This window comes from Chiloscyllium plagiosum, unplaced genomic scaffold (genome assembly GCF_037043375.1).
Source record: "Chiloscyllium plagiosum isolate Xiang-an unplaced genomic scaffold, Cpla_swu_hap1 HiC_scaffold_22, whole genome shotgun sequence".
Classification (NCBI taxonomy): domain Eukaryota; kingdom Metazoa; phylum Chordata; class Chondrichthyes; order Orectolobiformes; family Hemiscylliidae; genus Chiloscyllium; species Chiloscyllium plagiosum.
The window spans coordinates 46,090,809-46,118,015 of NW_028270160.1; the positions used below are offsets into that span (position 1 = coordinate 46,090,809).

General features: G+C 46.4%; 1 protein-coding gene across 2 annotated transcripts in view; it reads left to right on the forward strand.

Moving 5' to 3' along the window:
* The window catches only part of pde6c (phosphodiesterase 6C, cGMP-specific, cone, alpha prime), a 73,710-nt gene extending 48,204 nt beyond the window's left edge, over positions 1 to 25,506 (forward strand). Inside the window, exons 9-22 of one of the 2 annotated variants that reach the window (XM_087999007.1) lie at positions 5,697 to 5,846; positions 10,469 to 10,612; positions 10,702 to 10,767; positions 10,861 to 11,007; positions 11,560 to 11,667; positions 11,786 to 11,895; positions 14,371 to 14,458; positions 14,562 to 14,662; positions 16,427 to 16,534; positions 16,632 to 16,695; positions 17,558 to 17,632; positions 18,879 to 18,962; positions 21,389 to 21,542; positions 25,379 to 25,506. In XM_087999007.1, coding sequence (XP_087855133.1) covers positions 5,697 to 5,846; positions 10,469 to 10,612; positions 10,702 to 10,767; positions 10,861 to 11,007; positions 11,560 to 11,667; positions 11,786 to 11,895; positions 14,371 to 14,458; positions 14,562 to 14,662; positions 16,427 to 16,534; positions 16,632 to 16,695; positions 17,558 to 17,632; positions 18,879 to 18,962; positions 21,389 to 21,542; positions 25,379 to 25,461 — 1,482 coding nt within the window. In that variant the 3' untranslated portion in view covers positions 25,462 to 25,506. The remainder of the gene's footprint in view (positions 1 to 5,696; positions 5,847 to 10,468; positions 10,613 to 10,701; positions 10,768 to 10,860; positions 11,008 to 11,559; positions 11,668 to 11,785; positions 11,896 to 14,370; positions 14,459 to 14,561; positions 14,663 to 16,426; positions 16,535 to 16,631; positions 16,696 to 17,557; positions 17,633 to 18,878; positions 18,963 to 21,388; positions 21,543 to 25,378) is intronic. The other variant, XM_087999008.1, reaches the window with a different exon arrangement.
* The last annotated feature ends 1,701 nt before the right edge of the window (positions 25,507 to 27,207 follow it).

A 27,207-nucleotide genomic window follows, 5' to 3' on the forward strand; every position in this document is an offset into this window, starting at 1 on the left:
TGTGTTGGGGGGCAAGGTGCGGTGTTGGACGGCGTTGGGTGGGCGGGGTGCGGTGTTGGACGCGGCTGTGGGCAGGGGGTGGTGTTGGACGGGGTTGGGGGCGGGGGGCAGTGTTGCACAGGGTTGAGGGTTGGGGGGCGATGTTGGATGGGGTTGAGGGACGGGGGCAGTGTTGGACGGGGGCAATGTTGGACGGGTTTGGGGGGGCGGGGGACAGTGTTGGACGGGGTTGGGGGGCGTGCGGCAGTGTTGGACAGGGTTGGGGTGGGGGGGGGCAGTGTTGGACAGGGTTGGGGTGGCGGGTGTAGGTTGGACAGGTTTGGGGCGGGTGGGCGGTGTTGGATGGGGTAGTGTTGGACTGTGTTGGGGGCGGAGAGGTGGTGTTGGACAGGGTTTTGGCGCGGGTCGGTGTTGGACAGTGTTGGGGCAGGGACAGTGTTGGGGCGGGGGCAGTGTTGGACAGGGTTGGGGGGTGGGGGCAATGTTGGACAGGTTTGGGGTGGGGTTGGTGTTGGACGGGGGCAGTGTTGGACAGGGTTGGGATGGGAGGCGGGGGTGGTGTTGGACGGGGTTGGGGCGGGGGGCAGTGTTGGACAGATTTGGGGCGGGGGCCGGTGTTGGACGGGAGCAGTGTTGGACGGGGTTGGGGGACGGGGGGGCAGTGTTGGACAGGGTTGGGGTGGGGGGCGGGGGGTGGTGTTGGACGGGGTTGGAGCGGCGGGCAGTGTTGGACAGAGTTGGGGCGGGGGTCAGTGATGGATGGGGTTGGGGAAGGGGCGGAGTTGGACGGTGTTGGTGCAGGGGGCGGGGGCGGTGTTGGACGGGGTTGGGGGCGAGGAGCGGTGTTGGATGGGGTTGGGGCGGGGGGTGGTGTTGGACGGGGTTGGGGCAGGGTGTGGTGTTGGACAGGATTGAGTTGGGGTGCGGTGTTGGATGGGGTTGGGGCGGGGGCGGTGTTGGACGGGTTAGGGGGAGGGGGAGGTGTTGAATGGGGCTGCGGGGTGGGGGGGCGGTGTTGGACGGGTTTAGGGGGCGATGGGAGGTGTTGGACGGGGTTGCGGGGTGGGGGGCGGTGTTGGACAGGATTGGGGGCCGGGGGCAGTGTTGGATGAGGTTGGGGAGTGGGGGGTGGTGTTGGACGAGGTTGGGGGGTGGGGTGGTGGTGTTGTACGGGGTTGCGGAGTGAGGACGGTGTTGGACGCGGTTGTGTGCGGGGGGCGGTGTTGGACGGGGTTGGGGGGTAGGCGAGGGGGTAGAAGCGGAGGCGCATGGTGTGCTGCTGCCTCGTCTCCTGAAAGGGAGTGGACTTAACAGAAAACTCCGAGCCCCAAAGAAAATGCATTGAATCAATTCACCGTGCGGTGTTGGACAGGTTTGGGTCGGGGTGCGGTGTTGGACAGGTTTGGGGCAGGGTGCGGTGTTGTACAGGTTTGGGGCAGGGTGCGGTGTTGGACAGGTTTGGGGCAGGGTGCGGTGTTGGACAGGTTTGGGGCAGGGTGCGGTGTTGGACAGGTTTGGGGCAGGGTGCGGTGTTGGACAGGTTTGGGGCAGGGTGCGGTGTTGGACAGGTTTGGGTCGGGGTGCGGTGTTGGACGGGGTTGGGGGCGGGGGGCAGTGTTGCACAGGGTTGAGGGTTGGGGGGCGATGTTGGATGGGGTTGGGGGACGGGGGCAGTGTTGGACGGGGGCAATGTTGGACGGGTTGGGGCGGGGGCGATGTTGGACGGGGATGGAGTGCAGGGGAAGGTGTTGGACGGGGTTGGGGTGAGGGGGCGGTGTTGGATGTGGTTGTGGGGAGGTGGCGGTGCTGGACGGGGTTGGCGAGAGGTGGCGGTGTTGGACGGGTTTGGGGGGCAGGGCGCGGTGTTGGACGGGGATGGATGTAGGGGGAGGTGTTGGACGGGTTTGTGGGGCAGGGCGCGGTGTTGGACGGGGATGGATGTAGGGGGAGGTGTTGGACGGGGTTGGGGCAGGGCAAGGTGTTAGACGGGTTTGGGGGGCAGGGGGTGGTATTGGACGGGGTTGGGGGCGGGAGGCAGTGTTGGACTGTGTTGGGGGGCAAGGTGCGGTGTTGGACGGCGTTGGGTGGGCGGGGTGCGGTGTTGGACGCGGCTGTGGGCAGGGGGCGGTGTTGGACGGGGTTGGGGGCGGGGGGCAGTGTTGCACAGGGTTGAGGGTTGGGGGGCGATGTTGGATGGGGTTGGGGGACGGGGGCAGTGTTGGACGGGGGCAATGTTGGACGGGTTTGGGGGGGCGGGGGGCAGTGTTGGACGGGGTTGGGGGGGCGTGCGGCAGTGTTGGACAGGGTTGGGGTGGGGGGACAGTGTTGGACAGGGTTGGGGTGGCGGGTGTAGGTTGGACAGGTTTGGGGCGGGTGGGCGGTGTTGGACGGGGTAGTGTTGGACTGTGTTGGGGGCGGAGAGGTAGTGTTGGACAGGGTTTTGGCGGGGGTCGGTGTTGGACAGTGTTGGGGCGGGGGCAGTGTTGGGGCGGGGGCAGTGTTGGACAGGGTTGGGGGTGGGGGCAATGTTGGACAGGTTTGGGGCGGGGTTGGTGTTGGACGGGGGCAGTGTTGGACAGGGTTGGGATGGGAGGTGGGGGTGGTGTTGGACGGGGTTGGGGCGGGGGGCAGTGTTGGACAGATTTGGGGCGGGGGCCGGTGTTGGACGGGAGCAGTGTTGGACGGGGTTGGGGGACGGGGGGGGCAGTGTTGGACAGGGTTGGGGTGGGGGGCGGGGGGTGGTGTTGGACGGGGTTGGAGCGGGGGGCAGTGTTGGACAGAGTTGGGGCGGGGGTCAGTGATGGATGGGGTTGGGGAAGGGGCGGAGTTGGACGGTGTTGGTGCAGGGGGTGGGGGCGGTGTTGGACGGGGTTGGGGGGCGGGGGCTCTGTTGGACGGGGCTGGGGGGCGTGGGCAGTGTTGGACGGGGTGGAGTGCGGGGTCGCTGTTGGACAGGGTCGGGGTGGGGGGCGGTGTTGGACGTCGTTGGGGGCGTGTTGGATGGGGTTGGGGTGTGTGGGCAGTGTTGGACGGGATTGAGGGCAGGGGGTGGTGCTGGATGGGGTTGGGGGGAGGGGGCTGTATTGGACGCGATTGGAAGCAGGGGGAGGTGTTGGATGGGGTTGGGGGTGGGGGCGGTGTTGGACGGGGTTTGGGGCAGGAGGTGTTGGACAGAGTTGGGTCGGGCTGCGGTGTTGGACGGGGTTGGGGCGTGGGGCGGTGTTGGACAGATTTAGTGCGGGGGGGAAGTGTTGGATGGGGTTGGGGCGGGGGGCGGTGTTGGATGGGGGGCAGTGTTGGAAGAGTTTGGGGGCGAGGAGCGGTGTTGGATGGGGTTAGGGTGGGGGGCGGTGTTGGACGGGTTGGGGCATGGGCGGTTTGGGGCGGGGTGTGGTGTTGAATAGTGTTGAGTCGGGGTGTGGTGTTGGACAGGGTTGGGGCGGGGGCAGTGTTGGACGGGGGCAGTGTTCGACGGGGTTGGGGCGGGGGCGGTGTTGGACATAGGTGGGTCGGGGAGCGGTGTTGGACGGGATTGGGTCGGGGTGCGGTGTTGGATGGGGTTGGGGGAGGGGGCGGTGTTCAACGGGGGCTGTGTTGGACGGGGTTGGGGGCGGGGAGCGGTGTTGGATGGAGTTGGGGGGAGGGTGCGGTGTTGGACAGGGTTGGGTCGGGGTGCGGTGTTGGATGGGGTTGGGTCGGGGTGCGGTGTTGGATGGGGTTAGGGCGGGGGGGCGGTGTTGGTCGGGGTTGGGGGCGAGGAGCGGTGTTGGATGGGGTTGGGGCGGGGGGTGGTGTTGGACGGGGTTGGGGCAGGGTGCGGTGTTGGACGGGGTTGGGGCAGGGTGCGGTGTTGGACGGGGTTGGGGCAGGGTGCGGTGTTGGACGGGGTTGGGGCAGGGTGCGGTGTTGGACGGGGTTGGGGCAGGGTGCAGTGTTGGACGGGGTTGGGGCAGGGTGCGGTGTTGGTCGGGGTTGGGGCAGGGTGCAGTGTTGGACGGGGTTGGGGCAGGGTGTGGTGTTGGACGGGGTTGGGGCAGGGTGCAGTGTTGGATGGGGTTGGGGCAGGGTGCGGTGTTGGTCGGGGTTGGGGCAGGGTGCAGTGTTGGACGGGGTTGGGGCAGGGTGCGGTGTTGGACGGGGTTGGGGCAGGGTGCGGTGTTGGACGGGGTTGGGGCAGGGTGCAGTGTTGGACGGGGTTGGGGCAGGGTGCGGTGTTGGACGGGGTTGGGGCAGGGTGCAGTGTTGGGCGGGGTTGGGGCAGGGTGCAGTGTTGGTCAGGGTTGGGGCAGGGTGCGGTGTTGGACGGGGTTGGGGCAGGGTGCGGTGTTGGACGGAGTTGGGGCAGGGTGCGGTGTTGGACGGGGTTGGGGCAGGGTGTGGTGTTGGACGGGGTTGGGGCAGGGTGCGGTGTTGGACGGGGTTGGGGCAGGGTGCGGTGTTGGACGGGGTTGGGGCAGGGTGCGGTGTTGGACGGGGTTGGGGCAGGGTGCGGTGTTGGACGGGGTTGGGGCAGGGTGCAGTGTTGGACGGGGTTGGGGCAGGGTGCGGTGTTGGACGGGGTTGGGGCAGGGTGCAGTGTTGGGCGGGGTTGGGGCAGGGTGCAGTGTTGGTCAGGGTTGGGGCAGGGTGCGGTGTTGGACGGGGTTGGGGCAGGGTGCGGTGTTGGACGGAGTTGGGGCAGGGTGCGGTGTTGGACGGGGTTGGGGCAGGGTGTGGTGTTGGACGGGGTTGGGGCAGGGTGCGGTGTTGGACGGGGTTGGGGCAGGGTGCAGTGTTGGACGGGGTTGGGGCAGGGTGCGGTGTTGGACGGGGTTGGGGCAGGGTGTGGTGTTGGACGGGGTTGGGGCAGGGTGCAGTGTTGGTCGGGGTTGGGGCAGGGTGCGGTGTTGGTCGGGGTTGGGGCAGGGTGCGGTGTTGGACGGGGTTGGGGCAGGGTGCAGTGTTGGTCGGGGTTGGGGCAGGGTGCGGTGTTGGTCGGGGTTGGGGCAGGGGTGCGGTGTTGGACGGGGTTGGGGCAGGGTGCAGTGTTGGATAGGGTTGGGGCGGGGGGCGGTGTTGGATGGGGTTGAGGGGCAGTGTTGGACGGGGTTGGGGGTTGGGCGGGGGGTGGCAGAAGGGGAGGCAGGGGCTCACGCATGGTGTGCTGCTGCCTCGTCTCCTGAAAGGGAGTGGACTTAACAGAAAACTCCGAGCCCCAGAGGAAAGGCATTGAATCGATTCACCGAATAATCAATTATCCGAATGAAATAGTGCCCGCCCATCACGATCGGATAATCGAGGTTCCCCTTTGTATTAGGTTGGGAACATTAGCACGTTCAAATTTTGATTCTGTGCCAGTTCTGAACTTATCAATGGCTTCATTGAATTAGTGAAAGTGAAATTGAAATTGTAACAAACATTTCAATATTTACTGTTTGCTTTATTACAGCATTTTCTTCACTTTGAAATAAATATAAATTACGTTAATATTTCTGCCGTACAAGTAACTAACTTTAACTGGCAGCGAGTTGGCACACAGTAACTGATGAACATGTTAGTGCACATGATTATTTTTTCTTGGTTTATTGTACTAGATCCCTTATACATTTATGGTATAGATTGATTTATTAATTTAGATTTTCACTGTACTTATTTCTCAAATTTTATTGTTTGCACTCATGAGTGCACAACCATTTGTTAATTCTGTCCTTTGATAGAAAGAACCTGTGGATGAAACCGGCTGGATTATAAAAAATGTCTTGTCATTGCCGATTGTGAATAAGAAAGAAGAGATAGTGGGAATAGCTACATTTTACAACAGGAAAGATGGGAAGCCGTTTGATGAGTACGATGAACAGATCACTGAAGTAGGTAACACTCAAGATGGTTCAGAAGGTCGTGGTGACTATTTTATTGCTGAGGTCAGGAGCATATATTCTTATTGTGCCCGCCCCCCTAACTCCTCTGCTCCCACCCCCCTGCCCCCATTTGGCAATCGTCAGATGTTGTATCTTTTAATCCTGATCTAGTAACGTGGCCCAGGGAGAGTGTTGAGTAACGCATTCATTGACAAATCTAAGGGCTTAATCATGGGTTCTTTTGTCTCATTGCAAGTTACGTTGAATTGTTAAATGGGTTCTTGCCATGGAAAAGGTGGATTTCCTTCCTGTACCTTACCAAATTCGCCATTCCTGCTCTGCGGAATATATCACACCCAATTTCCAACCCATCAAAACACGTGTAATGACAGAACAATTGGCCACTCAGAGGCTATCTGCCCAAGGACCAGTATCCTTTGCATTCATGCCAGCTGTGAAAGCCCACTATGCACCTGGAGGGGCACTGGCAGCTAACCTGGTCACTTTTGAAAAATGAGGTGGCTGAGAAGGGGATAGTTGACACCATGTTTCCTCTGACGGAGACATGGAGGTCCTGATGGAGAAAGTGATGCAGAGGACTGAGGACTACTGATTTGGCACAGCCAGCTATCTGTCTGGTTGTGTGACTGTGCCAGTTGGCATTGTGAGGCATGGAGAAGCGAAGCATACATGCCTGTAGGCATCAGGGGAATGCACGCTAAGACAACAAGTGAACACCTGTAGTAGGCTGCCTGGTCCAAACCAGGCTGGGAGTCTGTCCCTGACAGGTAACTGCATCCATTGCTGATTTTGCGGGTGTGCTCTGCATGGCAGTTCTGGGCTTCAGGGTACACTACCGGTGTATCGGACAGGTGGCAGGAGAGGGAGAGATGCCAATGTCCTTAGAGGAAGGGTAAGTCTGGCTGGTACCTGTGGGTTGTGCCCACAGTCACGGTAGAATTGAGGTTGTTTGGAACAAGTGGCGAGCTGAATCTGCCAGGAGCTGCTTTAATTCCCATGTCGTGTTTCCCCAGCTGCTAATTTGGGTGTGTTTGGTAAAGCCGTAAATGTAAAAGATGGATTGCGATGTTCTTGACAATGAGGTAGGTCTCACTGAACTTCTCATTTGATTCTGGCTCGCGTCTCGCCCAGACCCCACACCTCCAAGGCCCTGATAAAGTGTCAGGGACGAGGAAGCAGTTGAAATGTGAGACTGCAGCAGCACAACAATGGGGCCTTCCTTTGGAAATTCACAGTCAGAAGATCTAAATTGTTGGTGGGTGACAAACACGCACACACCAGGTCGGACGTAGCACAGTAGCTGCTGGTGTGTAGATGTTGACTGTAGTGCCTCAGCTTCATTCCATTTGGAATGACAACAGAATGGTCCTTGAATTTTCACTTTCTAACCCTCCGTGTACCTATGCTACCTCATGCCCCCAAAAAACCTCCTTTGGCCCCTCACGCCAACCCAAGATGTGGCTTCCACTAATCCGCCCCTTCCAATCCCTAGCATTGGCACTTGCACGACTATTCACCCATAATACACTGCATGGAAGCAATGAACCTGCTAGTAACAGTAAGATGTGTAAGACAAAAAAAAAACGTTTTTAAAAACTGTCCCCAGTTTTAAGATTCAGGTTGGAATCTCTACTTCTAACCCATATCAGACAAAATGTTACCTTTTTACCTTTCTGCGATTTTGTGGGGCTAACTTCTGATGTAAGATCCATCCCAACAGACATGGTTCAGCAATACACAAGTTGTGTCTGAGTGAATCTCTGCAGAATACATTTTCTTTGTGGTGATTGCTGTCTGCAGTATGCAGACACAATGTAAAGGTCTCTGCCTCTTTGACAAACTATTAAGGGAAGTGAAGGGGTGGGTAAGGGGTAGAGTGCCAGGTGGGTTAGGTGGATTTTAGATATTGGCTGGTGGAGTTTGACCTGGTTTTTGGGGTGGAGGTCATTGTGAATAGTTGGGGGGGGGGTGGTCAGTGCGAGTCATTAGGAGTTACAGCAGGTTTTAATTTCTCCAGTCATTCCCAGTTAACTCTTGAGGTAGATAAGAGCCCTCTGAAGTTTCTGACTCTCGCTCAGAGTTGGAGACTTCCAGAGGATTTCAGATGTAAAGTAATTGCCCACTGTAACTTTAAATTTCCTGGGAAATCAATGAACAGTCAGCATATCTCAATGTGTACTTGTCAGGGTAAATCCCATCATTGACCTACTGGAAACTGGGAGATTGGGGCTGGTCATTCACTGAAAACCTTCCACCAGCTTAAAAAAAATCTTTTTTTCTACTACAGATCAATACAAGTACCTATCATCCAGATCCTTAAAGTTTCAGTGACTGAAACCACAAGCACTTGAAATCTCAACCCTACGTTAATTAACATTGTGAAAGGCACGGTGGCTCAATGGTTAGCACTGCTGCCTCACAGCACCAGGGACCAGGTTCGATTCCAGCTTGGGTGACTGTCTGTGGAGTTTGCATGTTCTCCCCAAGTGTGCGTGGGGGATTTCTGCTGGTTGCTCTGGTTTCATCCCACAATCCAAAGATGTGCAGGTTGGGTGGACTGGTCATGATAAACTGTCCGTAGTGTCCAGGGATGTGCAGGCTAGATGGATTAGCTTTGGTAAATGCAGAGTTATCGGGATAGGGTGGGACCATGGTCTGGTGGGATGTCTTCCTTGGGAGGGTTGGTGCAGACTCGATGGGCCAAATAGCCTCTTTATGTATGACTCTATCAATCTGCATTTATCTATATCAATATCCAATGATCTGTATTAATCGAAGCTGATCTTCAACAATCCATATCGATCTATATCAATCTCGTTGATGTGTATCCATCAAAGAAATAAACATTGTGAAATTGATTGCAAAGGTCAGACAGCTAGAGATGTCAGTCCAGCTGGGGCTCAGATATTTCAAGACAATGCATGTCTTTACTCTCAGTCAAACCTGATGCACTACCATACTACTGAGCATCAGTAATGGAGAGAGTGGATGTTTGTGGATGTGCCAATAAAGTGGATGGCCTTGACTTGGATAGTATCAAGCTTCTTGAGTGTGTTGAAGCTCAGCCAGGCATTTCTGACTTGTGCCCTGTAAATTGTGGACAGGCACTGGGGAGTTAGGAGGTCTGTTCCTTGTTGCAATGTTTCTAACCTCTGACCTGATGTGGAATCTGCCAGTAAAATATGTGAATCAAAAAAATACACAGAATTTATCAAACATGAATATCTTCATGATAATTGCTTAGCATAAACAAACACATTGACCCAGTATTTTTTGGATTCACAAATGTGTAATTGTGACATGATGCAGTTTCTGGTACTGAAGATGGAAAGAAAGGTGGATGTAAGTGATTCGCACTCTTTGTTATTAATGTTGTGTCCCTCATGGAAGACATGGGGAAAGGGAATTTCCTGTATGTAACATGGGTCGGAATGTGTGTAAGGTTAAATTCAACGTTTTAAATCCGCAATCACAATTCTGGTGTTTAATGGTAACTTCCTACAAAAAAAAAGTGATTTCACATTCTCTTCTCACTGAAACCTACAATCTAAGATTTTTTTTATGGCATCAAATAATATCACATTTTAAAAACAAAAACCCTGTCACAGAAAGCTCTTCTTTATAATTAACACTCTTTGCCTAACGTGGATAAATATTGAATTGGTTTCAAACATAATTCAGAGAAAATACACACCTGGCCACTTCTAAGGACCGGTATACAGGATGACAAACCATCCTGGATTTTTCCATAATTTGGCTGTGTGTCAGGTATTCCCAGGTATGGACACTGTCCTGTGTTTCTTCTGTCTCTGGTGGTTGAGTGTTTATGCGTGGCTCATACTCAGGAAGTTGGTGGTTTACTTTTGGGACTGTCCAGTGTTTGGGGTCTGAGTGTGGGTTCCACACTCACTCTGGGCCACAACGCTGGGTATTAGGCTCTTGCATGAGTTGAGGACTAATTCTTTCTCCTTTGCTCCCTCAGCTCCCACCATCCTGCCAGCACCCCCAATCCCAAAGTCTTGTCATTACCAACAAAGGCAACATGTTCCTTTTTGTTTTGTTCACTCAGAGTTGGTCACCCTGCCTTATTATTAACCCTGATTTCTGATAGACTAGATTATATTCCCCAGAGCATGAATCAGGACATTTGGCCCAACAAGTCCACACCGACCCTCTGAAAAGCGACCCACCTACACCCACTCCCCTATATTTACCTCTGACTAATGCACCTAAAACTATGGGCAATTTAGCATGACCAATTCAGCTAGCCTGCACATCTTTGGACTGTGGGAGGAAACCCACGTAGACACGGTGAGAATGTGCAAACTCCACACAGACAGTCACCCGAAGCAGGAATCAAACCCGGGTTCCTGGTGCTGTGAGGTAGTAGTGCTAACCACTGAGCCACCATGCCACCCAGATCTTTGGTACCCGCTATATGCTATGTAAGATGGGAGGAAATTCTGCTAGATATTGCTGACAAAAAAATTGCATAAAATTTTATCATAGCTTATTTGCCTCTCCATAGGAATCCGAGGTATTAACTGCTGAGAATGCTGTTTTAAATTTTTAAACCTGCTTGACTAAATGTAGCTGTTTGCTTACCTCAGACCCTGACACAGTTCCTGGGATGGTCGCTTCTGAATACAGACACTTATGACAAAATGAATAAACTAGAAAGCAGGAAAAATATTGCTTCGGAAATGCTAATGTATCATTCTAAGTGCACCGAGAAAGAACTTCAGACCATTTTGGTGAGTTCAGCAATGGCATATTGGCACGAATTAACACAAAGCAACAGTGTAAATGGAAATATTTGCAACAATGCTGTGCCTTTCCGCAGAAAACAAAAGAGATGTTGGACAAAGATACTGCAGATTGTGAACAAAAAGATATGCTAAAGATCTTGGTGAGTTACATTTGTGATTACTTGTATAAAAAACAGCTGTCAGGATGTTAACCATCTTCAAACATCTCACCAGAGCTTGAATTTTACTTACAGCAAGAAGAACTACCTGACCCAACTGACGTTGAGCTCTATGAATTCCACTTCAGTGACTTGGATGTTTCAGAATTGGATCTAATCAAGTGTGGAATTCGGTGCTTCTTTGAAATAAATGCAGTCATAAAGTTCAAGATACCACCAGATGTGAGTCTTTCTAATCCAGTTTTTGTTGTGTCTGTCTTGGAGGACCAGTGCTAATTTGCTTTTTAATTTTGCCTCTTAATTTGGATTATGAAGCCCCTGTGTTTGGAATCATTGTATTCTAGGTTGCCTTGAAGTCCATTGGCAGACTCTGAGATCCAGATAAGACTGGTTGTGAGTTAGTTCCAGGGTGTAGGTTTAAAAGCAGAAGTCTCCTCAAAGACAGTGGACACCAAGATCCTGAATCAAGAGTCCGTCATGAATGTTGCTTTCTCACTGACACATTTTCAGTGTTTATTGACAAAGGGATGATCAGACTGCCTCTGGTTTTATTCCTGCAGATTTCTTAATGGAAGCTAAAAGACGATAACTACAACCAGTTCTCTCTGCAGCTCACCAGCTCAATGGAGCAAAGACTAATACTGGGGGTGCTTTGACCCTTCACAATTCAGGTTCCCCTCTGCACAGCCAGGATTGGTGTGCCTGAAATTGTAGGCCACTTGTCTTTTTATGTCACTGAACACCTTAAATGAAATGCTCTACGTTTTGCAACAGGTATTGACCCGATGGATGTACACTGTCAGAAAAGGTTACCGTGATATTACCTACCACAACTGGCGCCATGGATTCAATGTGGGGCAAACTATGTTTACACTTCTCATGGTATGATACAGTGTTTCAAATGGATCGGGGTGGTCATTTCAACACACAACTATTAAAAAAAAAATTAGTTTTATGTAGCGGTCGTTGTGTTTTTTAAACGTTCAAATCCACTCTGCAGACAGGTAAAATAAAGAAGTACTACACGGATCTTGAAGCTTTCGCTATGATTACAGCAGCATTTTGTCATGATATTGATCACCGAGGCACCAATAATTTATACCAGTTAAAGTAAGTGGATTTTAAGAATTCATTCTTGAGATGTGAGTGTTGATAATAAAACTATTTATTGGGTAACTTCTATTTTCCTTGCAAATGTGATGGCGGTGTATTCCGTGAATGGCTGCAGTTGCAGAGCGCTATTAGATGAGCAGTTCCTCAAATGTAAGTCAACAACAGTGAAGGAACGGTGATGTATTTCCACACAAAGATGGTATGTGATTTGGAGGTAGATCTTGAAGGATCTGGTGTTGTCATGTGGCTGCAGCCCTTGCCCCTCATGATGGTAGAACGTACGGGTTTGGAAGATGCTGTTGGAATATCAACTCCACCTCACTCCCTCACTTCTGAACTAGCTGCTCCTAGGTTTGAGGCCCAGTCCCAGGGCCTGAACACAAAAAAACCCAGACTGACAGTCCAGTGGGATACTGAGGAAGCACTGCACTGGTGAAGGTACCGTCTTTCAGATATTAAGCTGTTCAGGTGGATGTTAAAATCCCGTAGCTTCATTCGAAGATGATCAGGGGAGTTATTCTTGGTTTCCTGGTCAATATCTCTCTCTCAAAAACTAGTATCTAGCCATTATCACATTGTTAAACAACATCGTAAAAAAAAAGTTGATTGACAAAGGATGTTAGTCTGTGTTCGTGACACAACAGAAACTGAAATACATCTGAGTGACTTGATAGGAGCAAATTACTGCGGATGCTGGAATCTGAAACCCAAAAAGAAAATGCTGGAAAATCTCAGCAGGTCTGGCAGCATCTGTAAGGAGAGAAAAGAGCTGACGTTTCGAGTCTAACTGACCCTTTGTCACCTTTGACAAAGGGTCAGTTAGACTCAAAATGTCAGCTCTTTTCTCTCCTTACGGATGCTGCCAGACGTGAGTGACTTGATGCTGTCTATGACAGAGATATCACACATGACTCTGCATTGCACAAAAGGTGGAGGGAGCGGACATTTAAACTATAGGATAGTGTGCCAATTAGAAGGGTTTCTTGTCCTTCTTAAGTGTTCTTAGAATTGAACCCATCCTGGCATTACAGAGTACTTAACTACCTACGAGACAAGCTCAGAGTGTGATGACGTCACGAGATGAACTGCCAAACCCCAGCCTGCTTTAGCTGCCACTGCTTGTGACTGGTGCAGTTCAGTTTTTGGTTAATAATAATCTCCAGGATGTTGATTGTGGGTGATTCCAAGATTGTAATGGAAGATGGTTACACTCTCCATTATTATAATTAGCCATGAGCTGACACTTGCGTGGCACAAGGATTATTTGTACTTATCTTACGTTGTGCAGATCTTGCTGCATTACAATGTGGGCTGCTTCATTATCTGGGGAATTGCGAATGGAACTGAACCCTGTAAACAGCCCCACATTTGTCAATAGGGTAAAAGAAAGACCATTGGTGAAGCAGCTGAACATAGTTCAGTCTAGGATTTAGGATTCGGTGAGGTGGGGGGGGGGTGGTGCAGAAATACACAAGTGATTTAGTGCCCACCCAAAATCTACACAAAAATTTCTTTGTAAGTACAGATAAATATGATAACAAATAAGAACACAATAGCTATTCTTTATCAGATTTCTTCAGTAATTACTAGCAATAATAGTTGTATTATTGCTAGACTATTAATCCAGAGGTCAGGTACTGTTCTGATACCTCTGCTCTGATTACATCTGTTCTGATGAAGGGTGACCAGACTTGAATCATTAATTTTGCTTTCTCCCCACAGATACTGCCAGACCTGCTGAGTTTCACCAGCAATTTCTGTTTTTGTCCTGGGTACAATGGTGGGGACTTGGATTCAAATCCTGCCATGGCAGATGGTGGAATTTGAATTTGATAAAAATCTGGAAATTAAGAGTCCAATGACCGCCATACCTTTGTTGATTGTTGAGCAAAGCTTATCCGGTCTTTTAGGAAGGAGATCTCCTGTCTTTACCTGGTCTGGCCGACGTGGGACTCCAGACCAACAGCAATGTGGTGGACTCTGAGCAATTAGGGATGGGCAATAAATATGGGCAGAGCCCATTACACCCACATCCCGTGAATACATACAAAATGAATTACATCAAAGAATCTCTACTAATGAATATAGAATGTAAACAGGAAATGTAAAGTTAGAATATTTATTTTAATTTAATTTCATGCATTATACTTATTTCAAGATGAGCTTATGGGTGAGGTATCCATACAGCAAAGCTTGGAGAATCAGGACAACCTCCTAATTTGTGTTTAATTCACCGCATGTTGATGCGAGAGGTTGTTTTTCCAATTTATTCCTCTATAACAGTGAGTGTTGATATCCTCACTATTATTCTTAGCACAATTTCCAGATAAAAGCTTCTAAGTCCATTCTTCCAAACACTCAGTCATGATCTTTGCCAGGGATATTCTATTTATTTACTGATGAACAATATCAGCAGCTAGAAAGCATATTTTAAAATCTAAACCATACAACTAAAATAAAGCTCCTCCACAGATCACAAGCAGCTTTAGCAAAATTACATGGGTCTTCGATTTTGGAAAGGCATCACCTTGAATACAGTAAAACATTACTTCAGGATGAGGTCAGTACACCAAGACTACTGAGTAATTTAGAAGAATCTTTAAAACAATTTAGTGAATTTACATTTTAATATTACTGATTTCCCATTCTGTTTACAATGGCAGAGCTTAAACATTTTTCAGAACCTGAATCAACGTCAATATGAAACCGTCGTCCATTTAATGGAAGTTGCGATAATTGCTACTGACTTGGCCTTGTATTTCAAGTAAGTGTTCATTTCTATTACCTGTTCTTGCTTTAGATGAGGTGGTGCAAAAGCTACATCTTCAGATGACGGGACATTGTGGAATATTGTATTTTTTTGACTTTAAAAAAACTCTTGTGAATGATCCTGAGGATGACAAAATACTCTGAACAATGGATTGACAGCTAAATAATGAACCATTCCCAAGATTTGGAACAGTTTGGAGATGCTTATGGCCTATACTCAGGTTAGTGAGGGAGAGGTCGAGGTAGCAGAAAAGTGGGCAAATTGACTGAGGTGGAATTAAGCATTTTTCAAAGTGGCTAAGATGTGGGATTTAAAGCGTGGTTTACAAACTCTGGTGTAATGTGAGAATCGATTCACAAAGGAGCAACAAGACTGATCTGTGTAGAGCTCATGAGCTATAAGAAGAGATATGAGAAATTTAGAAGGTATGATGAAGATGGATTTCACAGAAGTATGAACAATATTAAAAGGTAAGGAGCACTGACTCTTAGGTTTAGGGAATAGAATAGAAGCAGGTTGAAGACAAGATTCTAAAACTCAAGTTGGACCACATTTGAAGTGCTGTGAGCAGTTCTGGCACTACACCTTGGGAAGGATGGATTGGCCTTGGAGGGAGTGCAGAGTAGCTCTCTTGCAGTGATAGCTGTATTGTAAAGACTGAATCATGATAAAAGATTTCATAAACTAGAGTTTATAATTTGGAATGTATAGGTTAAAGAGTTTTCATCAATGTTTGAGATATTAAGGGGAACAAATAGGATACACACAGAGAGAAACCGTTCCTTCTGATTGGGAAGCCTGGGATTGGGATGAATGAGTGGGGTTGGGGAATGGCATAGACTCTTAAAAAAAATTCGAACCAGACTGTTCTGTAGTGGCATTAGGAAACACTTAAACATACAAAGGATGGTAGAACGCTTCCTCAAATAGCAATTGATACTAAATCAATTGTGTAATTCAAAACTGAAATTGGTAAATTTGTTGTTAGGTTGCAGAGCAGCAATGGTCTCACTGAATGGCAAGACAGGCTTTAAGGCACTAAATGGCATACCCCTGCCTCTACAGCTCACAGCAATGCTGGGCTTCAGCAACATTGACAAAACCAGAAAACCTGATAGAATGGGGGATGAAGTTCGTCTTGGACTACAGTGAGTAGACAGCAGCTCTGCCCAATAACAAGGGTGACAGTGATTAACAGTCATTAGCTGTAGTGTAGCACATAGCACCGGAAGCTGAGGGGAGATGTGGTACATGTGCACAAGCCAATGCCCGATTTAGATAAGCCAGGCAAAGGGAAAGCTGCTCCTTTTAGCCGATGGTACAAGAATAAAGGGATACAAACCTCAAGTTTTGGCAAAGGAGAACGGGGGGGGAGGAGAAGGGGGGAGGGACTGGGGGAGGGTTGTGTGGATGGATTTCTTTTTATTGAGCAAATGGTAATGATCTGTAACTCACTGCCAATGAGGATGATGAAATCAGAAATGATCACTGTTTACAAAAGAGAACTGAATGGGGGATTTGAGTGGAATAAGTTTGCAGAACTAAAATAATCAAGTAGGCGAGTACGATTGACTTGATTGCTCTACAGAGAGCTGGCTTATACCTGATGAGCAGAATGCTTTTCTTCCCTAACCTAGTGACTCTATGATTTAAAGAAGTCTATACCGCACACTGTCATCCTTAGCGGAGACACACATTAAATGGAGCTGGATTGAAAAACAGATTATTTCAACAATATATTTTTTGAAATATTTATAGGAAAAGGACAATGTTTCAGAAAATTGTAGACTATGTTGAAAAATCAGAGACTGAAGAAGAAGCAATAAAGTATATTTCTTCTGATCCAACCAAAAAGGAAATTGTTATGTATGTATTTTACTCTTTATTTATTTTTGTTATTAAAAATAATTTAAAAATAATGGCTTTTTTTTTATCAGCCTAACACCTTTCCATCCTGTCGCAGGGCAATGATGATGACAGGATGTGACTTGTCAGCCATTACTAAGCCATGGGAAGTACAAAGCAAGGTAAGCAAAAAATACCAATCTTAACCTCTATTCGGGTGATATTACACACTTCTTCAAACAATTGCATAAGTTTGAACAGACAATGGGAACAAAGTATTATGTTTTAAGTTGTTAGTAAAGTTGCTTACATGATTAACTGATTTGTACTGGGAATTCCAGCATTAAAAAAATGTATTTGGAAAAGTACTCACATTCATTTTGTTTTCAAATTCCCCAATATTTTAATGTTTACTCTTCTCTCAAGTGTTTTAATGTCTGTCGTTGATTGGATGGATGTCAGTGTCTTTGGGAAAATTCATGATAGAAGAAAATTCAAAACAACAATTGTCTCACTTTATAGATTTTCATAGAATCACTGACATTTCACAAATCTTTTTATAATTTAGACAAAGTTATATGGATAAAGAGCTGTCTAATTTTGTGGTGGTGTAGCTTCCAAATACTTGAATGATGCATTTTGTTATTTCTAATTGTTTATAAACAAATGCATCTGTGGTTTGTCAAAGTCTATTTTACTGAAATTGAGTGTCTTTCGGTTTTTAAAGGAGAAATTCATGCTTTCAGCTCTTCACATTTAGAAAAGTAGTCAAATAACTTTATGTAAATTTTAAATGGTCTTAAAATTGCATATCAAGCACATCTGTGCACTATTTTGACTTATCCTGCCTTTTGTTTGCAATGCAAGACTTGATTAAAGCCGTAGAGTGTGGTGCTGGAAAAGCACAGCCGGTCAGGCGGCATCCGATTGTAGCACTTCTCCCAGTTGGTTAAAGCCATGGAAGACTACTCCTTGTACTATATCTTCAAATTGGCAATTCAATATTTTTCTCCACTTGTCTTTCATAAAGTGTTTTCATTCTAGGTTGCACTTATGGTTGCTAATGAATTCTGGGAACAGGGCGATCTGGAACGAACAGTTTTACAGCAACAACCTATCGTAAGATTTGAATGTCTAAATTAAGTCAACTTAACATTTGGGTAGTTAGTCTTATAATATACAAAAAGATTTGACTGGGGACAGTTAAACTTTTAAAACTGTACACTGGAAGATATCCTGGTGGCGTAGTAGATAGCATCACTGAGTTAGCAGCAAAGCCTCTGGGCTCAGATCCCACTCCAGTACCTGATGGCCAAGGAAGGTGTGTTCACTGTGTAGTCAAACAGGCTGAGTATCAACTTGTAAATCCTGCTGAGATATGTCACTTGCTAAGTGTAGGAGGAATGCCTGGTCAGCAGATAATGGAAAGAAATTGGGGCCACTAGTATTGGGGCTATTGTGAGCTTGAATTTACATATCTCTGCTTGGTGTGTTTTCGGGGAGTAGGGGTGGGGATGCATTAGGTAGGATGGATGCCCAGTTCATCATCTTCCTATTTATCCTGTACTGACCCTCATAATACGAAGAGTATGTATTTATCCAATATACAGAAATAACTAAGGGTCAATTGAGCTTTATAAAAGATGTATTACACGTCTTGGTAAAGTTGACATGGTAGTGGGCATCCATTAACAGGACAGGATAGAAGGGGAATAACAATTTTTGGGAAGTGCCATTTGTACACAATGGGTAAACACTCTCACCTCCACTCACAAGATGCTATTATCCTGGGACTGGCTGCAGTACCGACAGGAACCACTGCCAAGCTCTGGTGTTGCTGGAACAACCCAGGCAGCACCAGGAGGAGGAGAAGTCAACGTTTCGGATATAACCATCCTCAAAACGTTCACTTCTCCTCCTGATGCTGCCTTCCTCGCTGTGTTCTTCCAGCCTCCTGCTTGTCTACTTTAGATTCCAGCACCTACAGTTTTTTTTTGCCTCTAGCTGCGGGAGCTGCTACAAATCCCCGGACTATCTGGTAACTCCAGAGAGTGGGACTTCCTCCCATCCCATTTTCCAACATCCAGAGCATGTAGTACCAAGCAGGGCAGTCTCCCTGTGTGCCCGTCAGCTGGCCACAGACTTGCCTTCTGTAGGGGAGGGGCAAGTGAAATTGTGTCATGTGACACAATGGGTTGGTCCTGCCTTGAAGCAGAGAACTCAATGTGAAGAACATTTCACTCCTGTAGCAATGCTGTTGTACAGTTTTGAGGGTGCAGAGTTTAGTATTGTGTTTTATATCAATCAATAGAACTTAATCTAAGGAAATATACATATTTAAAGAACTGGCTTTTTTTTAAAACAGCCAATGATGGACAGAAATAAAGCAGATGAACTCCCCAAGTTACAAGTTGGTTTCATCGACTTTGTGTGTACCTTTGTGTACAAAGTAAGTACAAAGGCTGTTTTATACTCTATCTGGTCTGAAATAGAATTGTAAAATTGTGACAGACCTAAAGAGGCCATGTGACCCACTGTACTTATACCAGCTCTTAAGAGCAACTAAAAACTGCTAAAAGGTGACTAGTCAAAAGCATTTCACCTTGCATTCATCAGGACTAGGATGTTAGAAACTAGCTTAAATAAAAACTCACCAACTCATACAGGATAGGGACAGGGTGCTGAGTGATTGGGCTATTGTTGGCATGGAGATGCAACAAAACAGTTAATCCTAGTTCTTAGATTTAGATTTAGATTACTTACAGTATGGAAACAGGCCCTTCGGCCCAACAAGTCCACACCGCCCCGCCGAAGCGCAACCCACCCATACCCCTACATTTACCCCTTACCTAACACTATGGGCAATTTAGCATGGCCAATTTACCTGACCTGCACATCTTTGGACTGTGGGAGGAAACTGGAGCACCCGGAGGAAACCCACGCAGACACGGGGAGAATGTGCAAACTCCACACAGTCAATCGCCTGAGGGGGGAATTGAACCCGGTCTCTGGCGCTGTGAGGCAGCAGTGCTAACCACTGTGCCACCGTGCCGCCCACTGACCTCTCTGACCAATCAGTTTTATTGCCTGTTCGGAGTGTTGCTATGGGATTGCAGCAGAGATTGGCTGTCTCCATGATCCTTTGATTTTTTTCATGAGATAGGTAATGATACCCAAAGTGGGACTGGGTATACAAACATTAAAACCACAGCAAAGTGGGTCAAAGGGGAATAAGTTCCCTGGACCTGATGGGCTGTGTCTTAAGATATTGAAGCAAGAGCTACATAGTGGACACACTGGTCATAATTTTCTCAGAAACCTTCCATTCTGGAAAATTCCCAGAGGACCAGAATGTTACATACTTATTCAAAAGGGAGGGAGATAATAAAACATGTAACTAAATGTCAGCCAGTTTAATATTTCTGGATTAGTGGTGCTGGAAGAGCACAGCAGTTCAGGCAGCATCCGAGGAGCAGTAAAATCAAAGTTTCGGGCAAAAGGCCTTCATCAGGAATAAAGGCAGAGAGCCTGAAGCGTGGAGAGATAAACTAGAGGAGGGTGGGGGTGGGGAGAAAGTAGCATAGAGTACAATAGGTGAGTGGGGGAGGGGATGAAGGTGATAGGCCGGGGGGGAGGGTGGAGTGGATAAGTGGAAAAGAAGATAGGCAAGTAGGTCAAGTCATCGGGACAGTGCTGAGCTGGAAGTTTGGAACTAGGGTGAGGTGGGGGGAAGGGGAAATGAGGAAACTGTTGAAGTCCACATTAATGCCCTGGGGTTGAAGTGTTCCGAGGCGGAAGATGAGGCATTCTTCCTCCAGGCGTCGGGTGGTGAGGGAGCGGTGGTGAAGGAGGCCCAGGACCTCCATGTCCCAGGCAGAGTGGGAGGGGGAGTTGAAATGTTGGGCCACAGGGTGGTGTGGTTGATTGGTGCGGGTGTCCGGGAGATGTTTCCTAAAGCGCTCTGCTAGGAGGTGCCCAGTCTCCCCAATGAAGAGGAGACTGCATCGAGAGCAACGGATACAATAAATGATATTAGTGGATGTGCGAGTAAAACTTTGATGGATGTGGAAGGCTCCTTTCGGGCCTTGGATAGAGGTGAGGGAGGAGGTGTGGGCGCAGATTTTGCAGTTCCTGCGGTGACAGGGGAAGGTGCCAGGATGGGAGGGTGGGTTGTAGGGGGGGCGTGGACCTGACTAGGTAGTCACGGTATTTCTGTTTGGGAAAATATTAGAGTCCATTCTGAATGACAATAGCAGAACATTTAGAAATACATTATAATATAATGATAGCACAGTGGCTCGGTGATTAGCAATGCTGCCTCACAGCACTTGGATTTAATCCCAGACTTGGGCTGCTGCCTGTGTAGAGTTTGCATATTCTCCCTGGGTATGTCTGTGGATTTCCTGCAGGTGCACCGGTTTCCTCCCACAATCCAAAGATGTGCAGATAATTAAAATCACACTTCTTTGTAATTTTCACACAATTTCTATAATTTCCCGGCAAAACTGCTCTAAAGCTTCCCCATGTGTTGCTAGAATGCACATCGTATGCAATGTTACCTCTTTTGCTTCATAAAGCCAGCCTGAATCCTGACGACGTTTTATGTAGGATTATTTAGTACCCAGCAATACTAGGTCATTGTTTATACTACATTTCATTTATATGCAAACATAGTTATTTAGTCAAATTTTTCAGACATGTTCTGACACATTTCTGAAGCAGGTGGAACTTGATCCAAACCTTTTGGCTAAGTGGAAGGGACACTACCACTGTGCCACAAGAACCTTTCCACTATATCATATATTTTGTTATTAAAACTTCAATACATTACATGATCAGTAAACTGATTATTTATTAGCTGGGCACCTGTTACAGGAATTTTCAAGATTCCACAAAGAAATAACACCAATGTATGAGGGACTCCAGAACAACAGAGTTGAATGGAAATTACGAGCTGATGAATACGATGCAAAGATGGCTTTGATTGAAAAACAAAGGAAGGAACAAGAAGAAATGACAGTGAAAAAAGGTTAGGATTTAAATCTTAGGTAAATCTTTAATTTACCATTCTTTTGTCTCCCATTGAGTTCCAAAAAGACTCGTGTTCATTAAATGCACTCATGACTAATTTCGTGGAATTGGCATATTCCTATTTTGTTCTAAAAAAAGAGTTAAGGAAACTATCAATCTAGCAATGATGAAGTCAGGACTTGTGGCTTTATTTTAAATTTACTGTAGTCTCATATCAACTATAAAATGGAAGTCCAAAGGGCAAACATGTTAAGAAGGTCAAGTTACTGAGCTAATGGCCCAGATATTCTGAGGTGTGGCAGTCACTGTTGACTGGACCTCCCTCCAATCTTTTTTTTAAGTATTCAGCTTCACATTTCTAGCCAATCTTAGCTCCTGCAGAAATGTGCTGAGTACCTAAAATTAACTGTTCTCCTGGGGTGCAGGATTGTCAGGGGAAGTATAACTGCACCTCTTTTCTAGCGGTCAGTGTGCTGCGTTCTGATATTTAAAGGTCCATCAGCACAGCTAGACACTTTGACAGTGACTGTGAAAGGAGACGTGTAGGGTTAAGTTGACAGTTTAAGTCGGGTGGGGGTAATAGGTGAGTAGAGAGTGACTTGGGCAGTGTGCCAGGAAAGAGATGGAATACTTAGCGTTGATTGGGGGTGGGGAGGATGAAGGGCCAGTGTGGCAATAAATCAGAAGAGTTATATGCACGCTATTATTGTTTAGAAAAGTCTTATTAGGTACATTACAATTCATGTGGAGACTGAATTCCCTGAAGTTTATGGAAAGAACCTTAGGGTCCATTTCACTTTCTAAGACTTAGAGTCAGAGACATACTAAACCACCAGCAATGGGTTTTGTCCAATCCCAAAACTCTTTGAGTCTTCCATTCTCTAACCATATAAATGTATAACACTCAGCAACTGTATCAGTGTTATTTGCAGGGACCTGTTTAAAGCAAGAACTTGTTCAAAAACTGCCAAACAATAAACTGAATTCCATTCAGAGAAAACTTGCTTGTTTCCTCTTGTTCAAACAATCTGTGTCTTCTGAGCTGCCACTGACATGTAGGCAGAAGCTAAACACCCTTGCTTTCTATTTCCACTTCGCTTCTCAGTTGTTCATAGGGCATTTCATGGAATGTATTGTTATAACCAAGAAACCAATGAACCCTCTTGCTTTATTCCCATGTATGTTATAGACTGAGCTCAGGAATCCCACAACATACAGATCAGATAAAGTCCTGCCCCATCCATTGTGATGGATGGTAGACAGTTAGCTAATTAAACAATTAACTAACCAGAAATTACAGAAGCATGCCAGTGCAAAAGGCACGTTTTTCAATCTGAGCTGCTGAGGTGATAACCATTTGAACCTTCGCCTGCAGTCCCACCAGCAGAGATTCCAACCTTCAACTAATTCGATTCACTCAACATGATATCAAGAAATGGCTGAATACACTGGATGCAGACAACATCCCAACTAGTATTACAGCACTAACACTTGTTCTCCAGAACAAGCCATTCTCTTAGCACAGATATAAGACTGGGACCTACCATACCAATGTATGAGGGACTCCAGAACAACAGAGTTGAATGGAAATTACGAGCTGATGAATATGATGCAAAAATGGATTTGATTGAAAAACAAAGGAAGGAACAAGAGGAAATGACAGTGAAAAAAGGTTAGGCTTTAAATCTTAGGTAAATCTTTAATTTACGATTCTTTTATCTCCCATTAAGTTCCAATAACACTTGTGTTCAGCACCATACTCTCAACTTATTGATGCTCAGTTTGGATTTTGTCAGGGCCTAACTTCATTGCAGCCTTCATTACAAACATGGACCCTGTCCAGATATGTCCACTGTCTGGTCAACAACAAGCAGATCTGTCCAATCAGTCTATTGTTGATTGATGAAAATGTCATTGACCATGTTATCAAGTGGCATGTCCAATGCTACTTCATTTATCTTCCACCAAGACTACTTTGCTGTCATTACAGCCTTGATTCCAATCCATGAAGTGTAGGCTCCCACCCCCGATTCACAATGACTTACCTTGCTTGGGTTTCTTGATATCATCCAAGATTGAAAGCTGCTTTGATGCTAACAGTAGTGACTCTCCCCATGCCTCTGGATGTGGAGGAGCTGGTGTTGGACTGGAATGAATAAAGGGGAGTTCACGCTCTTCTGTCCATGTTTGTAATGAAGGCTGTAACGAAGTTAGGCCCTGGCAAAATCCAAACTGAGCATCAATGAGTCGAGAGTGTGATGCTGGAAAGCACAGGAGGTTAGGCAGAATCCGAGGAGCAGGAGAATCAATGGTTCAGGTATAAACCTTTCATCAGGAAAGGTTCTCAACTCTGATCTCCAGCATCTGCAGTCTTTACTTTCTCCTGAACATCAATGAGTGACTGACAGTCTTGCTGCTGCATCAAGGAAAATAGTAAAATTAAAAAGTTAATGGGAATCGGGGGAATTGTCTGCTTGTTGCCATCATCCCTGGTGTTTATCTGTAATTGTTAGAGGCCAGTTATCTCAATCCTGGACATAGCTGCACAAAGTCCTCAGGTAATGTGTTAAGCCCAACCATCTTCAGTTTCCAAATGGCATTCCTCCAAAATAAGACAGAAGTGGGTGTTTGATTATTGCAGAGTGTTCAGTACCATTGTAGTTCTCAGATATTGAACCGTCTGTGCCCATGTGCAGCAATACTGGACAAGTTTTGTGCTTGGACTGGTAAGTGGTAATAAACATTGCCTCTTGTTACCTGGCACTTGTGCAGTGACAAAGTAACCATTTCCCTTTTGACAGTTAATGGTATTACCATTGCTGAATCCACCACCATCAACAACCACTAATCTGAAATTTAACTGAAGCAACCATATAAATACTATAGCAACAAGAACAGGCCAGAGATGAGGATTTCGATTGAGTTATTTACATCCTGACTATTCGAAGCCTGTTCTCTATATAAAAGACAGAAGACAGGAGTGTGATAGAACACTTTCAAATTGTCTGCATTGGTACAGATCCAACAACATTTAAGAAACTCAATACAATTAAAGACAAATTAGCCAGTTTGATTGATACTTCATCTACCACTTTAAACATTCACTCCCTTGACAACTGATGCACAGTATTGTAGCAATCTCCCAAGGCTCCTTAAACAGCACCATCTTAAACAGCCCCATTTGGCCTTCAAGCCTGCACCAACATTCAATGTGATCACAGCTGATCATGCAATCATGGTATCCCACTCTCGCTTTCTCTGTGTACTCCTTGATCCCTTTAGCCACAAGGAATACACCCAGTTCCTTCTTGAATATATCTAACGAACAGGCCTCAATGGCTTTCTATGGTAGAGCATTCTACACGTTCACAAATCTCTGAATGAAGAACGGCTTCCTCATCTCAGTCCTGAATAACTTAACCATTATTCTTAGACTGTGACCCCTAGTTCTGGATTTATCCAACATTGGGAACATTGTTCCCGCAGCTAGTCTGTCCATCCCTTCAGGATTTTAATGTCTCGGTAAGATTCCACCCTCTCACTCTTCATGGGATACTGCTACATGTAATTTTCTCTGACAGTCACATACCAGCCTGACATGTAATTACATTGCCATGTCAGCGTGTTTAAAATCCTGGGCTGCAGAGGTTCATGATGACAGCTCATTACTGCTTCTCAAGGGCAAGTAGGGATGGGCGAAAAATTACATACCTTATATTTCAATTATAATGCAGAAGGAGAAGTTGGCTCTTTAAATGTTTTTAGAATGACTTCATTTATCAAGTGATTGAAAATGAAACCGGGATGTTTCTCTCTCATGTTCTCTTCCTGCAGCAGTGAATGGAGAAGTTGAAGCTGGAGATGAAGGAAAGGAAGGCAAACGTGGTGGAAAATCCAGAACATGTGAAATATTTTAAAACTTTGTGAATAGACTCTTGGGTGCATTACAAACTGTTTAACAATGACTCGCCAATAGATTAATCAGATTATGAGTACAAGTTCACCAAGTATTTAAACAATCATTTTAAAATAATTTTGTTTTTGCAATGTGTACACCAAGGCTTATTTATTGCCCATTCGTAAATGCCCTTTAGAATACTGCGTGCAATTCTGGTCTCCTTCCTATCAGAAGGATGTTGTGAAACTTGAAAGGGTTCAGAAAAGATTCTTACAAGGATGTTGCCAAGGTTGGAGGATTTGAGCTATGGGGAGAGGCTGAATCGGCTGGGGCTATTTCCCCTGGAGCGTCGGAGACTGAGGGGTGACCTTATAGAGGTGTACAAAATCATGAGGGGCATGGATAGGGTAAATAGACAAGGTATTTTCCCTGGGGTGGGGGAGTCCAGAACTAGAGGGCATAGGTTTAGGGTGACGGGGAAAATTTTAGAAGGGACTTAAGGAGCAACTTTTTCACGCAGAGGGTGGTGCATGTATAGAATGAGCTGCCAGAGGAAATGGTGGAAGCTGGTACAATTACAACATTTAAAAGACATCTGGATGTTATATGAATAGGAAGGCTTTAGAGAGATATGGACCAAGTGCTGGAAAATGGGATTAGATTAGGTTAGGATATCTGGTTGGCATGGACGAGTTGGACTGAAGAGTCTTTTTCTGAATTGTACATCTGTGTGACTCTATGATGGAGAATCACCTCATGATTATCTGCAGTAAGTGTAATGTAGTTACTGCCAGAGTGTTTACTTCTCACTGCAGTTTGATACACTCCAATGGCTTACTATGCCATTTTGGAGGGCAGTTAAGAGTTACCCACATCTTTGTACAGCTGGAATCATGTGGTCCAGGCTAGGTATGGAGAGCACATTTTGTCTCCTGAAAGACATGAGTGAATTGGGTTTTTATAAAAACCAGTATCTTCATGATCATTATAAATGAAACCACCATTGCATTTTTGATTGAACGATTAATTAAGTACATTTAAATCCACACCCCCTGCCCAGCCACAATACTAGGATTTGAACTCATGCCCCATTGCATTAGTCAGGGCCTTCAGATTACTAGTAACATTACTAATACGCTGTCATCCCTTTAAGAAGCTCAAAAATAGTCTGTAGATAATCCAATACTCCACCAGTTGCATTATAAAATCAATGTAATGAATTTCAAAATTTATTCTTTAATTAAGAAAAAACGCATATTAAATTAAATGAAAAACTGACTGTTAAGGATTGTTAAATTGGAAGTGTCACCTTGAAGCAGATTAAAATTAGAGTTGAAGTGAAACCGTTTGTTCTGCACCTTGGCTTGGTGTTCCATGCTTGACCAAAGAATGCTGCATCTTCATGACAAAATGCACAATAGCACCTAAGAATAAATAAAACGCAACTTATTGCATTTAATATACATTTTTAGAAATGGTAATAGAGAAACAAATGAGACTTGAGAGACAAACCTTCGAGTCCTGACGGCCTTTATCCAGGGTACGAAAAGAAATGGATGAAGATATTCCAAATGCATTCGTCATAAATTTCCACAACTCTCCAGATTTGAGAATTTTGCTTTTGGACTGGAGAAATACAAATGTCATTTTATTAATTAAAAAGTTGAGGGAAATTACAAACCTGCTGGGTTATTGTTAATTTAGCATGGGTACTGGAAACTATAATCAACTGAAAAAGGGCGAGAATGGGCTGATCTGAGTTGGA